Source organism: Cebus imitator, unplaced genomic scaffold (genome assembly GCF_001604975.1).
Source record: "Cebus imitator isolate Cc_AM_T3 unplaced genomic scaffold, Cebus_imitator-1.0 Scaffold87, whole genome shotgun sequence".
Lineage (NCBI taxonomy): Eukaryota > Metazoa > Chordata > Mammalia > Primates > Cebidae > Cebus > Cebus imitator.
Genome location: NW_016107402.1, coordinates 6,618,330 through 6,635,487, shown reverse-complemented (window position 1 = coordinate 6,635,487; position 17,158 = coordinate 6,618,330). Strand labels below are relative to the sequence as shown.

The window sequence follows — 17,158 nt, the reverse complement described above, 5'->3', positions numbered from 1 at the left end:
CATGCGAGTCTCCGTCTCTACAGAGAAATAAAAAAAACGGCTGGCAAGGTGGCTCATGCCTGTAATCACAGCACTTTGGGAGGCTGAGGCGGGCAGATCACAAGGTCAGGAGATCAAGACCAGCTTGATCAACATGGTGAAAACCTGTCTCTACTAAAAATACAAAAATTATCCGGGCATGGTGGCATGTGCCTGTAATTCCAGCTAGTCAGGAGGCTGAGGCAGGAGAATCGCTTGAACCCAGGAGGTGAAGTTTGCAGTAGGCCGAGATCACAGCACTGCACTCCAGCCTAAGCAACAGAGAGAGACTCCATCTCAAAAAAAAAAAGTAGCCAGGCATGGTGGTGCACATCTGTAATCCCAGCTACTGGGGAGGCTGAGGCAGGAGAATCACTTGAACCCAGGAGGTGGAAGTTGCAATGAACCGAGATCATGTCACTGCACTCCAGCCTGGGCAATAAAGTGAGGCTCTGTCTCAAAAAAGAAAAAAAAAAAAGAAAAAGAAAAAAAAGAAAGACTAGGAAATCTACAGAAGACAAGTTTCTTTCTGCACACACCCTTCCTGGCCAGAGACAAGGCTGCTGATTTCTGCAGCTGCACTGGGAGCTATAAATCAGTAGAACACAGCCCAGACACCCCCCTATTCCACCCCACACCCCCCAGCCGGTAATGGGGCTGCTATAGCCTGCAGAGAATGGTAAATTGCTAATTTAAGCCAGGCTTTCTGCTCTACCCCACGATTATCCCTCTTCCTGTGCATGTTATGACATTCCGTGTGGTCAATTGGATTTTGAGGTCCCAGGACTCTGAGGTTAATGAAATCATGCCTTGCCCTTGCACAGTCCCTGCCTCTCAAAGTCCAGACATCTGCCAAGGAAGGGGAAAGAGAAGCTGAGATCACAGCATCTAAAAATCATTATTTTTAAAATCTCACGGTCGGGCGTGGTAGCTCTCGCCTGTAATCACAGCACTTTTGGAGGCTAAGGCAGGTAAATCACTTGAGGTCAAGAGTTCGGGGCCAACCTGGCCAACATGGTGAAACCCTGTCTCTACTAAAAATACAAAAAAAATTAGCCAGGCGGGGTGGCGCACCCCTGTAATCCCAGTTACTCGGGAGGCTGAGGCAGGAGAATTACTTGAACCAGGGCAATGGGGGGTGCGGAGTTTGCAGTGAGCCGAGATTGCACCATTGCACTCCAGCCTGGGCAACAGAATGAGACTCCATCTTAAATAAATAAATAAATAAAATCTCACCCATAGTGAGAGGGGCCTGAAATTCTGTCTTTTCTTTTCAGGTGGAGAAAATTTCGTCTTTTCTCCACCTGAATCTCAGGGCCAAACCTCCACCCAGTGATTTCCCAGTGTCTATTTGCACACTTAAGCGACAGGAAGCTCCCTACATTACACAGCATCCCATACTTTCTTGGAGAGCTTTGACGGTGGGCAAATTCCTTATAGAAATAATGAGATGTGTGCAAAGAATGTTCATGGCATCATGTATTATTACTATTTTTTTCTTTTTTTTAGAGACAGGGTCTTGCTACATTGTCCAGGCTGATCTTGAATTCCCTGGGCTCAAGTGATCCTCCCACTGTGGCCTCCCAAAGTGCTGGAATTATGAGAGTGAGCCACCATGCCCAGCCAGCAGCCTGGGTGACAGGACAAGACTCATTATTTAGATTGGCATAATACTGGAAATAATGAAAGTCGCTGGAAAAAGAACATATTCATACAATGTAGCCATCAAAAATCATGTTTTCAAAATAGAGGAGCACATGCTTACACTATTATGTTAAGTGAATAGGCATCTCACCAAATATTACTTGCAATGTGATCATGACTTCAACATGTGATACTGATTTCACTAAAATGGAAAAACACAGCTGGGTGTGTTGGCCCATGACTGTAATTAATCCCAGGACTTTGGGAGGCCAAGGTGGGAGGACCACTTGAGTCCAGGAGTTCGAGACCAGCCTGGGCAACATAAGGAGATCCCCATATCAAACATAAAAATGAGCCGGGCGTGGTGGCTCACGTCTGTAATCCCAGCACTTTGGGAGGCCGAGGAGGGCCACCATGCTCAGTGAACTTTTTAATTTTTTTGTAGAGATGGGTCTTGCCATATTGTTTGGGCTGGTCTTGAACTCCTGGACTCCAGTGATCCTCCTGCTCTGCCTCCCAAAGTGTTAGGATTATAGGTTTGAGTCATTGCACCCAGCCGAGAATTTCTTTTTTTTTTTTTTTTTTTTGAGAGAGTCTCGCCCTGTCACCCAGGCTGTAGTGCAATGGCATGATCTTGGCTTACTGCAGCCTCCACCTCCCGGGTTCAAGCAATTCTCCTGTCTCAGCCTCCCAAGTAGCTGGGATTACAGGCACCCGCCATCACACCCAGCTAATTTTTTGTACCCTTAGTAAAGACAGGGTTTCACCATGTTGGCCAGACTGGTCTCGAACTCCTGACCTCGTGATCCATCTGCCTCGGTCTCCCAAAGTGCTGGGATTACAGGCATGAGGAGAATTTCTAATATTGAGTTGATAAAGTTTCCCTATAACGCCCACTCAGTAATTCTAGTTCTGGCTCACACCTGTAATCCCAGCACTTTGGGAGGCTGAGGCAGGTGGATCACTTGAAGCAAGAAGTTTGAGAACAGCCTAGCCAACGTGGTAAAACTCCATCTCTACTAAAAATGCAAAATTAGCCAAGTCTGTTGGCACACACCTGTAATCCCAGCTACTCGGAAGGCTGAGGCAGGAAAATCACTTGAACCCAAGAGGCAGAGGTTGCAGTGAGCCAAGATCACGTCACTGCGCTCCAGCCTGGGCAACAGAACAAGACTCTGTCTCAAAAAAAAATTCTAGTTCCTCTGAGGCTTGATAAATGTCAATCAAATGAATGCAAAGCAAGTCTTACTCCTCTTCTAAATAGTCATAATTATAGAAAATGTTTATGGCCCACATACCAAATGCCTAGCTCTGTGCTGAAGCCCCTCACAGCAGGTCTCGTGAACTTCTCGTAAGCACTCTATGAGGGTCTGTCACTACTCCCATTTCACAGATGAAAAAGCTGAGGCTCAGAGAGGTTGTGTATGTATTGCCCAAACTTACAGTCTTAGTAAATGGCACAGATGGGATGTAATTCAAGGTCAGTCTGGCTCTCATGCCAGGCTGTCAATTACTGCCACCCCATGCAGAGGCCTTAGAGATCTGCAGACAGTAATCTACCCTATTCCCCGTCCCCGTTCCTTGCTTCTGTATCTAGACGTCCCCAGCGCTTGCCTCCATTCCGCCATGTCATGAATAGCAGCAGCAGATGGACATGGAGTGGTTTTGGAGTCAGACAGGCCTGGGTTTGAATCTCGATTCCACCCTCTCTTGCTGTTGAGAGGTGCTCGCTCCCTCTGAGCCTCTTGTCCTCATTTGTAAATGAGAACAGAAAGGCCCCATTGCAGGACTGGAGTGTACCTTGCATGCTTAAACCTCAGTGTGGCCTCTGGCTCCAGAAGCCTCCGGCATGTGGCAGAAGCTCAGGAAGAGGCTCCTCAGTGTCCTCAGTGACTCCTATGGACCCACCCCAGAGCATCTATAAGTCACACACACTCCCCAGGGAATGAACCCAAAACCCCTGAAGGCGCGGGCTCCGGGCAAGACCAGGAGATGCCGCAGGAACAGCAGCCAGGGCTTCTGCCTGTTCTCTCTGCTCAGCCTCATCAGAAGTCATCTGGCCCAGTCTCCTCCTGCTGTCATTGTCATTGTCTCTGTCTCCGTCGTCTCCTCCTCCTCCTCCTCCTCCTCCTCCTCCTTCTTTTTGAAATGGGGTCTTGCTATGTTGTCCAGTCTGGTCAACACCTTAGCTTCTTGAGTAGCTGAGATTACAGGCATGCACCACAATGTACAGCTTCCTGCCTTCTTGTTAGGTCCAACAGCACTCCATTCCAGAAAGGGGACAGCTGAGGGCAGGATTTTAATGGCCCCGTCAAGGTCAAATGGCTCTCTTTTCATTGCCCTGAGCCACCCTCTCTAGTGTCCCCACATTAAGCCCCTTACCCCCACACCAAATTCATTCTCTTGAATACCGTTCTGCATAGATTGCTCCAAAATCCCCCTCCCCATGGCCTGTGACCTGAAGCTCCCTCATTTCCCTGCAAGCCAACCTTACCATGGGACCACTGAGGACCTGTCCAGCCTCAACTCCCACATCCAGACTGGAACCACAGCACGGCCTCTGGCCGCCCCCACAGTCAGGCCAGGCCTGCCTCCAGGCCTCTCCTCAGTCCTCTCTCTCCCCAGCCCCATGAGAACAACTGCCTCTAGTTACCTGGGGCTGCTCTAACAGGGGCTCCTCCTCAGGAATTGCTGGTGGCTCCCGAGCCCAGCCAAGCTCAGCACCCAGCAGGAGCTTTTGACACCATGGTGAGGAGGAGGACACCTGCTTGCTACACCTTTCCTGCTTTTGTCCCTGCAGCCCCTTCATCCTCACAGCCACGCTGGTCCCCAGCACTCTCAGCTCAGCCTCGGAGAATTGGTGAATCATTCATTGCTCCTGCGGCTCCATCTGTCTGGAATGCTCCGCCCGCACCTCTCCAGGGAACCACCATGCACAGGCATCCCCTCCTCTGGCTGGGTCTGGGCCTCCTTGGACTCCCAAAGTTCCAGGGAGCTGCACTTGTCCGTGGAGTTGCAACTAACCAAGCGGCATGGGCATGGCTATGGTAGGAGACAGAGGCCACATGGAGGTTTAAGCTGTGGGTCCCGGCAGCGGAGCTGAGGCTGGATGGACCTGGCATGGGTCAGCAACAGCAAATGCTTTGCTGACTGAGTACGTGTGCAGGCAATCCAGGACATGAGAAAGGGCCCACGCTGGAAAACATAGATGTCCAGGCCTCAACAGCCCACCTGCACTCTGGCCACCTGCAGCTGCTGCAGGAGTGCCAGGTAACCACAGCACAGGGCACACCAGGTGCGATGCTATGGCCTTTCCATGCTCCATCTCCTTTAGTCCTCCCAATAACCTGTCATATCACCCTAATTTTTTAATGAAAAAATGAGCCAGGCACGGCAACTCATGCCTGTAATCCCAGCACCTTGGGAGGCCAAGGCGGTGGATCACTTGAGGTCAGGAGTTCGAGACCAGCCTGGCCAACATGGTGAAACCCTGTCTCTACTAAAAACACAAAAACTAGCTGGGCGTGGTGGCATGCACCTGTAATCTTAGCTACTGGGGAGGCTGAGGCATGAGAATCACTTGAACCCGGGAGGCAGAGGTTGCAGTGAGCTGAGATGGTACCACTGTACTCCAACCTGGGCTCCATATCAAAAAAAAAAAAAAGAGGCTCAGAAAAGTTAAGCTGTTTTTGCCCAAAGTCACACCTCTGGGACATGGATAGAGACCAGGCACTCCCTGACCTCTAGCCACAGCCTTTACCACTGCACTGTGCCATCTCACTGGAATCGCTCCTGGCCCCGGGGCCCTGGGTCCTGACCCCAAGACAGGGCAGGGAGACAAGAAGCCAAGGGGCTTCCAAAAATAGGACAGGGATTCAGTGCCACAAATTCTGCTAAGAAGGCACTTCAGCATTTTCCCCAGCAGCTTCTGGAACCTCAAAGGGAGACAGAAGAGATAATCAGCACCCTTCATTCACCCATCCCGACCCTGCCTGCCTGGCCCAACTCCCCTCCCTGCTGGGTGCTGTAGTCACCTCGGATAGGAGGGAAAACGTGGTGCTTTGCCAACATCATCTCATCCGATCCGGAGGACAACAGTACTGATGGCAGTGCTATTACCCACATCTTCCCAATGGAGACAGACGCTCAGAGGCGATCCGGCTTGCTAAAGCTCTTAGGAGGTGGCAGAGCCAGCATTTGATACAAGGAGAAAAATCAGAAGAGACTTGGGATCAGGCAAGATCAAGGGGCCGAGAAGCACACAGGCTGAAGTCATCTCTCGGAGGCTGGCAGGGGCTGGCAGGAAGCAGGAGGTGCAGCAAGGGTACAAACCTGCTGAAACCAGGCTCAGGGCACAGAGGAGGCAGGGAAGGCTGCGGAACAGACAGGAGGCCAGGTAGAAAAGCACTGACTCCTCTTGCTCAGGTTTTGGGTTGGGCCACCGAGGAAGCTCTGGGCCAGGCAGGAGGAGGAAGGGGTCACCTGCCATAGGTGAGGGGCCTGCTAAGCCCATCGCACCTCACCTACCCAGTGGGATGCCCGTGGGAAGTCTCCAAGATGGCAGCCCAGCAGCCCAGAAGGAGGAGCTGTCCAGCGTCTGCCCTGAGGACCAGGGCATCCCCATGGTCAGCACAAGGCATCATGCTGACCAATCCCACACGCAGGAGGAGGCAGTGGGACCACCTGTCCACAGAAATCCCACTCACGCTTCATAAAAGCCTCATCCCCCGGAGCCACAGGCTGTTTGCTAAAAGCGCAATTTCCAGAGGCCCCTCTCACGCCTCCAGGATGAGAGGGCTTCTCAGGCGGCTCCTTGGAAGGGAGACAGGCCAGAGTGCGGAGCCTGCGGGACAAAGGGTGCTTCTGACCTGGAATTCTGAGATTCCTGATTCTTCCGTTCGGGCCCTCACCGGCGTCCTGCTTCCTGGCCACAGCTCCTCCGGACCGCGGTGCACTGTTTTCTCCGCATTTAGCACATAGTGTGTAGAATGTTGTAGAATGAGTTAATTCTTTTCAGTTCTTCACACAGAGCCCCTCCTTGTTCGCAAAGGGCTTAGGGTCTAAAAGGCTCAGATATCACACATTATGCCACTTATCCTCACCCCCACCCTGGAGGCGCTGTCGGTGTTCCCACTTCAATGAGAAGAGCTTCAGACAGCTCGTCACTAGCCCAGGTACACAGCAAGTAAGTGGCTTTGAACTCAGATGTGTCTAGCTCCAGAGCCACAGCTTTGCCCACTCTACCACCCTGCTTCCTTCCCCAAGGATCTCTGAATCTTCCCTTGCACACCTTCCCCTGCCCCCCAACCCCCACCCCACAACAAGCTGCCTAAGCTCGGGACTGGCTGGCAGAATTCACTCATTTACTCAACCCAGTAACCAGCTCATGTGCTGCTTGTGGCTGCCAGGAAACCGCAGATGGAGTGCAGCTCTAGGAGCCCTTCAGGGGAGCAGGGGTTTTTCTCCAGCCGGGGCTGCCCTCTCCCCACTGCCCTTGGGACTTTTCCAGCAGAAGCCAAGAGGCAGGCAGCTGCCCTGCCCTCAGCCTCTCGTTCACTGTTCACTGGGGAAGGTCTAAGCGCCAGCCCCCGTCATTCCCCCTCCCCAAAGGACAGCAGCCTAAAATGCCCAGGCTGAGTAACACGGAGGAGCACAGTTCCCAGGTCTCTGTTCTCTGAGGAATCTAGGACCAGAGGAGGGACAGAGCCAGGCACAATGGCTCCGCCTGTAATCCCAGCACTTTGGGAGGCCGAGGCGCATGGATCACTTGAGCTTAGAAGTTTGACACCAGCCTAGGCAACATGGCAAAATCCTGTCTCTACAAAAAATACAAAAGTTAGCATGGCGTGTGCCCATAGTCGCAGCTACCCAGGAGACTGCGGGGGAGAACCACATTAAGCCCAAGAGGTTGAGGCTACAGTGAGCTGTGATCATGATGCTCCAGCCTGGGCAACAGAGAGAGCTTGTCTCAAAAATAAAAGAGGAGGGACAGGATTCTGCCACCCTCCTTCCAGACTACGCTTTGACTGTCCTCTTCCCCAGGCAACTCTGGCGAAAAGTTCTGGACTTAAGTCACAGACTAGGATTCTAGCTCTGGGCCTGGTGCCAGCTGTGGTACCCTCCGAGAGCAAGTCACCTTGCCTCTCTCTGAGCCACAGATCCCTCATTTTATCTGCAGGATGCGAGTGCTGGTGATGATTCTAATGTTTGTCCCATAGGATTGAAGGTGAGGATTCAATTATTCAGACCCTGAGATACAGTTTTCACATAAATGGTTGATCAGCACTACGTCTTAGCAACGTGGGGACCCCAAGAGGTCCACTAAGCTGTTTGCATACACTGGGCAATGTGATTCCTGGAAGGCTGTGTGGGAATGCCCCTAGCAGGCTGAGCCCAGAGCCCCCCACAGTGGACTCTCAGCAGTGGGAGCCCCTCCCCTTCCTCAATGGTAGTGGGGAAGCTGTGCTGAGTCAGCCCACCAGCCAGAGGCCTTGGGGAAATGGTTGGAAATGAGACTGAACACACTGCTGCTCGGTTTTTCCCAGACTTGGGCACCCGGAGCTCCCCTAGACAGGGTGGGTGCCAGGAAGCCGGAGATCTCAGAATCACAGCTCCTTTCAGGCCCACCTTAGGACAAATGCCTCCCTCAAGCTCCCTTCTTTAGTCAGATTCTGCAGGATCTAGAAAATCCCTCCTCCTCACTATATAGACAGCATCCATTTACTGGGTGCAGGCGCCAGGCTAGCTGCGGTATGTGCTTTCTCACTGACACCTCACAGCAACCCTGGGGGAGAAGATTTACCCTTACTTCATTCTACAGATGAAGAAACTGAGGCTCAGAGAGGCTAAATGATTTGCCCAAGTCACACAGCCAGTTCCTGGCAGAGCAGGGATTAATGCTGGGACTGGCCTGCCTCTAAGCCTGCGAAGTGGGGAGAATCACTGACAAAGACACAATGCCAAGATCAGTCCTGCATATGCTGGGGGCAAGGCTCCCAGTGTTGCTGGTGATGAGTCATGGAAAGCACAGGAAATTCCTGTACCCGCCATTCTTTCTGGAGGAGCAAAGATCCCCCAGAGATCATCAATGCTGAAGCCCACTGGCACCCACACGCCTCATCCCATGCTCCAACATAACACATCTGCCCCGAAGACACTCCATACCCTGGAATTCATACTTTCCAATTGAGGAGGCTGGGTCTCTATTCTTCGGACAGCGAAACTGAGGCAGATGGGAGGAGGGACAGGAAGCATACTGCCTGGGCATCCATGATTGGGCTGAGACTACAGTTCATCTCTCCAACCTCTGAGTCCACCACCTGAGCTACACCCTGCATGGTGGCACCACAGCCCAGAGAGGTTTAGGGCCATGTCCTCGGTGCACGAGCACGCAGGATGCATTTTCAACTAAGAGTAAATACCAGGGCATCTTTGTTGTTTTAAGCATGGAAGTTTTCCTCTCAACCCTTATTGGCCATGTCTGGGCTTGTGGGGCTGTATCAGGAGGGCTACTTCTGGGGCAAGCTGATGTCTTAGACTCTTTGAGAAGGTCCCAGCTCTCTCCATAAACTCCAAGAAGAGCACCTCACTTCCTGGGGTGAAAGCTCAAAATCCACTCCAGCCCAGACCAACCACTGTGGCCTTTGGCAGAAGACCGTTAAAGGAGGCAACGAGAAAATGGGAGAGGGCATTTGTGAGGAGGGCGTGAGGCTTCTCTGAACCCTATTCAGAGCTCCTGACCAGGTGGCCACTGGGGAAGGGAACAGAGAAGTGGTGGGGTCCCACAGCCGCCGCCCATCGTATCCAGGAATCACTGGCAAAGGCACACACAGCTGCACAAACACAGGCACCATGGCCATTCTGGATGCTCTGCTGCCCTCGGGGTTTCAGGGGCTTGACAAGAAAATAACAGTCGCACTGTTGCATTCAGGCAGAATCACAAACTGACAGGGACAAGCACACACCAGCCCAGGGACCCTAACAGATGATCACCAAAAATGACTTGGTAAGGGCCCCACGGCGAGGTGCCAACACCCAGCACCCTCCTGTGTGCCCTGCCTGCATGGCGCCCTCACATCCATCTCCCCAAAAGTCCAAGGCACCTCAGAGCAGCTCTGCCCACCCCATGGACATGTTTCCGACGTCCAAACATACAGCTGTCCTGTCATAACCACCCACTCACAAACTGTGACAGACACATAAACTGACGCCAAACTGTCCCACAAACAAGCAAGGGGATGCCAACAGATAATCAAATGTAATTTAGTCAAGCTCGATGCACCCCTCCACCACACACACACACACACACACACACACGCACACACACACACTACACGATGACACACATTCCTGTGTCCCCCTCGATGTAAGTGGCCTCGCCTCTTGCTGGGCTCCAGGTGCCCCTCCAGGAAGTGCGGAGGCGCGAGGAATGTGGGGTCCGGGCTTGGGGTCCCAAGTCCGTGATCCCCACCCTCACCCCGGGCCCCAGCCCTGCGGCGCCGGCCCGCAGCGGACTCACCGGACGATGCCAAACATGACGAGCAAGTTGCCCAGCAGCCCCACGGCGCACACGGCCGAGTAGAGCGCGGTGATGGCGATTGCCAGGGCGAGGGACGAGGCGCTCCGCTCGCCCGGCTGCCCCGACGCATTGGCGCCCGCGCTGGGGAAGGCGCTGGGGTAGGCGTCCGAGGCGTTGGCGAGGAGCGGGGGCTGCAGCTCGGCGCCGGCGGAGGGGGCCGGTTCCATGGCTGCCGGCCGGCCACGCCGCGTCCTTCTCTACTGTGCGCCCTGGGCGCGGGGACCCGGCGCGAGGGGCGCCCGAAGGCAGAGGCCGCGGCCCCGACGCCGCCGGCTGCCGCGCCCCGGTCGCCCCGCTGTCTCTGCGCCTCCTCCGCCGGCCTCGCCGCCCACACCGGCCCAGCCCCCGGCGTCCGCCCGCTCTCCTCGCCCGGAGCTCTGTGAGCCCTGAGCAGCCGCAGGCTCCTCGGACGCGCCCGCCGCGCGCACCACGTGGCCTGGAGGCGGCCGCCAGTCTGCGCCCGCGACCGGGGGCGGGCGCTGCACCACCGGCTCAGAGCTGGGCAGGGGAGGCCTCCCGCCCCCTCCTAGGGATGCTTCGCCAGCTCCGGTGCGCCCAGTCCCAGTCTGGACTCCCCTCCCCACCCCCTTGCCACTTTAGTGTCAGAGGGACCTGGGTGTGGGTCCCGCCTCCCGCCCCTGCACTAACCGGCGAGTGACCTTGTGTAAGTTACTTAACCTCCCACACCTTCACTCTCTTTGTCTGTGACTTGAGGAAAATCGTACCACCTCCCTCAGAGGGTGATTGGGGAGACTGAATAAAATGATTCGAACAAAGAGCTTAGCGCAGTGCCCTGCGCACAGTTGCATGCTCCGTAAATAACCCGTATTATCCGTGCCTTTCTTGCATCCCATTCATTCGCTCAGCAAATATTTTGAGGGTGCCTAATAGAAGAGCCAGGTATTTGGTGGGACCCTCTAGTACACAAAACCAGAGGCAGCCTCTGCTTCCTGGGGCTTACAGCCCAGTGCAGGAGAGAGAGAGAGAGCAATCCTAAAATTACACTCAGATATAGGTAGAAATGGAGAAAGTGGCAGGGTCTACAAAACCCAACGGTCAGGACAGCGTCCCTGGGGAAACGACACTTGAGGTGTGGTGTGAAGTTTGGGGAGGAACTAACTTAAGGAAGAAACAAGGGAAGAGGATTCCGGATACAGGAAACAGAGGGACTAAAAGGAAGCCAGGAAGAGGAGAAGGCAGGAAGTGAGGGGGATGAGGTGATGGGCAGGCTCTTGAAGACCACCTTAAGGAGCACTCTGGCGGCAGTGTGAGCAGATGGAAGTGGGGCACTTGGCTAGGTCATCCTTCTCCTTGGGGTGCCCAGCCTTTCCAGAACTTCCTCTCTACCAAGCATTACTCCTCCCAGGCACTGTGATAAGCACTTTATCCATGCACCACCAACCCTTTGGTGTAGCTTCCATTATTGTCCCCATGTTACAGATGAGAAGACTGAAGCTCGACACTAAATTAAACCATATAGTAATTATTTCTATCAGAACTGGTCTCCCTCCTTAAAGGGACCAGGCCTGATCGATCCCAGCATCCAGGAGAGGGCTGGGGTCACAGGAGGTGCTCAAGAAATGCTTTTTGGATAATAAAGATCCCCAAGGGAATTGGAGTGGAGCAACATTAGGTGTTCTGAGCTCTGGGCTCTGGTGTGGCTGGGCAAGGACCCCTCCCTCCTCTCACCCGCTAGCTGGAGTCATCCATCGATGTGCAAGGCTCCTACCCATTCCCAGAAAAAAACAAAGCCAGAATTCCCAAGTTCACCCTCTTTGACATTTTCTCTACCCACTTAGCTGCTGGCCAGGCGCCTCTACCAACTACAGCAACCCCCACTCCAGGACTTTCCCACTCAACCACCCAAGGACTTATAAGAAAGATTTTTGCTGTGGTCACCTGCTGCCAAAACTCTCTCCCCTGTCCCAAAGGGCCTGGTCCTCAGAGACTTTTCTAGTGCCAGCAGAGAGAAGTTGGGACAGGAAGGAGGAGGGCTGCTTTATTGGAATTCTGGTCCCCTCCCTAAACCTCCAAGCCAAGTTTTTTCCTACCTTGGGACATTTGAACATTCTATTCCTTCCACTCGGAAGGCTGGACTACTTCCTCAGCCTAAGTGGTTTTTTAAATTTTTTTTTAATTTTTATTTATTTATTTATTTATTTATTTTTGAGACGGACTCCCACTCTGTCACCCAGTCTGGAATGCAATGGCACGATCTTGGCTCACTGCAAACTCCACCTCTCTGATTTAAGCAATTCTCTGCCTCAGCCTCCCAAGTAGCTGGGATTACAAGCACCTGCCACCACACCTGGCTAATTTTTGTATTTTTAGTAGAGATGGGGTTTCACCATCTTCACCATCTTGAACTCCTGATGTCGTGATCCACGTGCCTCGGCCTCTCAAAGTGCTGGGATTACAGGCATGAGCCATCGAGCCTGGCCCTAAGCATTATTTATCCCTCAAGTTTCAGCTTAAATATCACTTCCTTTGTGAAACCTTCACTGATCCCCACCCCGCCTCCCACTGGCCCAGCTCTCCTTATTATCTGGTAGTATCATGTACCTCTTCTTTACATATCAACAGTTTCCCACGTGTGTGTTTGTATTATTGGATTTTTTGTGCATCACCTTCACACGCAAAAGTCTTGTGTAAAACGAACCACTGAGTACTATGCTCAATAGCTGAATTGACAGGATCATTAATACCCCAAACCACAGCATCACACAACATACCCAGGTAACAATCCTGCACATGGACCCCCTAGATCTACAAAACAAATTGAAAAAGACCGGGCAGGGTGGCGCACACCTGTAATCCCAACACTTTGGGAGGCTGAGGCAGGCAGATCACTTGAGCCTACGAATTTGAAACTAGCCTGGGTAACATGGCAAAACCCTGTTTCTACAAAATAAAAAAAATAAAATACAAAAATTAGCCGGGCATGGTGGTATGTGCCCCTAGTCCCAGCTACTTGGGAGACTGAGGTGGGAGGATCATTTGAACCTGGAAAGTAGAGGCTGCAGTGAGCCGAGATCGTGCCCTGAACTACAGCCTGGGTAACAGCAAGACCCTGTCTCAAAAAAAAAAGTTGACAAAAAGAAAATGAAAAAAAAAGTTGAAAAAAACATTAAAAGATCTTGCGCATTTCTGTGCCCTCCTTAGCGCAGGCCCTGACACACAGGTGCTCACTTGATAAGTGACTGAATAAAAAAGCTCAGTTCCAATGTTGGTTACTTTGTAATTTTTTTTTTCTTAAAGAAGTTCACAATCAAGAAGTTGTGAAGGAGGGCTGGGAGTGGTGGCTCACGCCTGTAATCCCAGCACATTGGGAGGCCAAGGCAGGTAGATCACCTGAGGTCAGGAGTTAAAGAACAGCCTGACCAACATGGTGAAACCCCATCTCTACCAAAAATACAAAAATAGCCAGGCATGGTTGTAGGTGCCTGTAATTCCAGCTACTTGGGAGGCTGAGGCAGGAGAACAGCTTGAACCTGGGAGGCGGAGGTTGCAGTGAGCCGAGATCACGCCACTGCACTCCAGCCTGGGCAACAAGATCGAAACTCCATCTCAAAAAAAAAAAAAAGAAGTTGTGAAAGATATGTAAATGACCAAGTACCTGAGTGAAATAATTGCTAAGAAAACATACATGCCAAGTGCAAGTGAATTGCCCCATTCTGGACATTGGAAGAACAAATGGAAATTCAAAGGCTTCTAAAGGGATTTCCACAATGACCTATAAAATGAAGTGAAAACTTGGAAATGATCAATTCTTACATGGGTGCGAGCATTCTAGTTTATGCAGCCTCTACCTCCCAGGATCAAGTGATCCTCCCACCTAAGCCTCCCCAGCTGTTAGGACCACAGGCATGCACCACCACACCCAGCTAATTTAAAAAAAAAAATTTTTTTTTTTTTGAGATGGTGTCTTGCTCTGTCGCCCAGGCTGGAGTGCCGTGGCGTGACCTCGGCTCACGAGTGCAGTGGTACGCTCTTGGCTCACTGCAACCTCCGCCTCAGCCTCCGGAGTAGCTGGGATTACAGGCACCCGCCGCTATGCCCAGCTAATTTTGTTGTATTGTTAGTAGAGACAGGGTTTCACTATCTTGGCAAGGCTGACCTTGAACTCCTGACCTCGTGATCCCCCCGCCTCAGGCTCCCAAAATGCTGGGATTACAGGTGTGAGCCACTGCACTTGGCCTTTAATTTTTTTTTGTAGCGATGGTGTCTCACTACGTTGCCCAGGCTGGTCTCGAACTCCTGGGCTGAAGCCTCCCATAGTGCTGGAATTATAGGTATGAGCCACTGCACCTGGTCTTCTAGTCTACTTACCTTTAAAAGGCAGTCTCATTTCCGCGGTCACAAATTCATATAACAACCCCATTGGCTACCATTTATGGAGAGCATGTTCTACGGCAGACACTGAGCCAAATGCTTTGTGGATTATCTCATTTAATCCCCAAGCATCCCTAACAGCATATAGGGTTATTATTATTCCGTTTTGCAGAGGTCAGCTTACCTGCCCAAGCCAGAACCGAGATGCCAAGCCAGGTCCATGTGACTCCAAACCCCAGTCTTCTGACTACTAGACCATGCTGCCTCCCAGCACAAAGACTAAGTCACTCAGAAAAATATACTCCATCCGCCTCTGTTCAGCAGAGTTTCCCCCAGGTGGAGGGCAATGATTTACTTGGAGCTTGGGAGATTCTTGAATTCATCCCCACTCTTGGGGAGGACCAGGGTAGACACAGTCCTCCATACCTGGGTTACAGAAGAGTTTGAGCTGTTTTTGGAGCTTGTCCATATCCTGACCTCAAGGTGGGAGAAATGAAGAGAAAAATGGATGGGAAATCCTGGGCCAACTCAGGGCATAGGAAGGCGTCAGCAGGAGAGAAACAGAAATCACTGAAGGAGTCAGAGCAGAAAGGAACTCCCTGGGGAAGCTATTAACAATTTAGTATGTGGGAATGTGGCTCCCACCTGCCAAAGAGACAGAGCTGCCTGATAGAAAATACAGCGGCTGCCTCCCAGTGAGCAGGCAGCTCCCCTGGGTTGCCTCTCAGTCTGGCTCCGTCAGCTGGCTCCGGGAGCAAGCGGAGAGGATGGCAAAGATAACCATAAAATAATGCAAAGGGCTTTTGACTTTCCAAAGGACTTCCAGGCCAGACACAGTGGCTCATGCCTGTAATCCCAGCACTTTGGGAGGCTGAGACTGGCAGATCACTTAAGGTCAAGAGTTTGAGACCAGCCTGGTCAACATGGTGAAACCCTGTCTCTACAAAAAATACAAAAAGTAGCCAGGCATGGTAGTGGGCACCTGTAATCCCAGCTACTCTGGAGGCTGAGGCAGGGGTACCACTAGAACCCAGGAGGCAGAGGTTGCAGTGAGCCAAGACAGCGCCACTGCATTCCAGCCTGGGTGACAGAGTAAGACTCCATCTCAAAATAAAAATAAATAAATAAATAAAGTACTTCCAGATTGATGACTTCATCTTGACATCAGCCTCATATATGGGGAGGTTAGGTTTCATTATCTTCATTCGATAGCTAGGAAGACAGACTTCTAGAGAGCCTGGTGGGATCCCCAAGGATACACAGCAAATTGGCAAAAGAAATAGGATTGGCACTATCCACCTACTTGCTCAACCTAGAAACCTGAGAATCATTCTTGATTCCTCTCTCTTTCTTTCCACCACTTCTAAGCAATCACCAGGTCCTGTCCATTCTTCCTTTATAATCTCTGAATCGTGACATTGTTCTTCATTCTTATTACCCATTTCCTCCTAGTCTGACACACCACCATTTTTTTTTTTTTCTTGAGACAGGGTCTCACTCCGTTGCCTAGGCTGGAGAGCAGTGGCTCGATCTCAGCTCGCTGCACCCTCCGCCTCCCAAGTTCAATTGATTCTCCTGCCTCAGCCTGCTGAGTAGCTGGGACTATAGGCATGTGCCACCACATCCTGCTAATTTTTATATATTTGGTAGACACAGGGTTTCACTGTGTTGGCCAGACTGGTCTCAAATTCCTGACCTCAGGTGATCCACCTGCCTCAGCCTCCCAAATCTGGGATTATAGGCACAACTTCTCGCTGAAACTACTAAAATAGCCTCTGAAAAGATCTCCCTGCACCCAGGCTTGCTGCCTTCAAGCAGTAACATGGTTCCTGGGTGCTTCTCACCTCTCTCTACCTCACCGGCCCCTTGCACCACCTTACAGCTTTACATGCTGGGTTCCAACCAAAATAAATTCCTTGAGGTTCTCCAAACTTCTTTCTCTCACCTCCTGTTTTATCTGAATGGTTAAGGTAAAGGCTTGGGCATTGGACTGATTGGATTTGAAATCCCAGCTCACCCACTTAACTAGTTGCATAACTTTGGGTGAGTTATGTAACTTCTGTAGGTTTCCTAAACTGGGGACAACGAAAGTACCTATTTTATGGCACCTGGTGTATAGGCAGTGTTCACCAGGTGTTAGCTATTGCTGTGATGATGGCTGCTCTGTTTGGAATGCTCTAGTGCACCCTCCCTGGCCCTTTGGCATCTAACCCACTCCAACACCTCTATCACTTCTCATCTGAGATGCCACTTCCTCCCTGCTCCCCCAGATGAGTTTCCATCACACAGTGTCTGTTCCTGTGGGGCGCGTCTCTCTCCTGGAAGTACAGTCAAGTCCTGAGTCCCTTGAAGACCATCCCATCCAGGCATTGCTGGGGAGGCTTAGGTCTGTCAGGAGGAGGAAGCAGAGGAGTTGAAGAGAGAGTGATATAGTTTGGCTGTGTCCCCACCCAAATGTCATCTTGACTTGTAACTCCCATAATTTCCACATGTTGTGGGAGGGACCCAGTGGGAGATAATTGAATTATGGGGGTGGTTTCCCCCATACTGTACTCATGGTAGTGAATTAATCTCATGAGATCGGTG

At 51.7% G+C, this 17,158-nt stretch overlaps 1 protein-coding gene across 1 annotated transcript in view; it reads right to left on the bottom strand.

Annotated features, from left to right (window-relative positions):
• Positions 1-10,649, bottom strand: part of OPRD1 (opioid receptor delta 1) — a 46,152-nt gene extending 35,503 nt beyond the window's left edge. The window contains exon 1 of the mRNA XM_017534764.2: positions 10,181-10,649. Within this exon, the coding sequence (XP_017390253.1) occupies positions 10,181-10,407 (227 nt within the window). The 5' untranslated portion in view covers positions 10,408-10,649. The remainder of the gene's footprint in view (positions 1-10,180) is intronic.
• Positions 10,650-17,158: the final 6,509 nt, after the last annotated feature.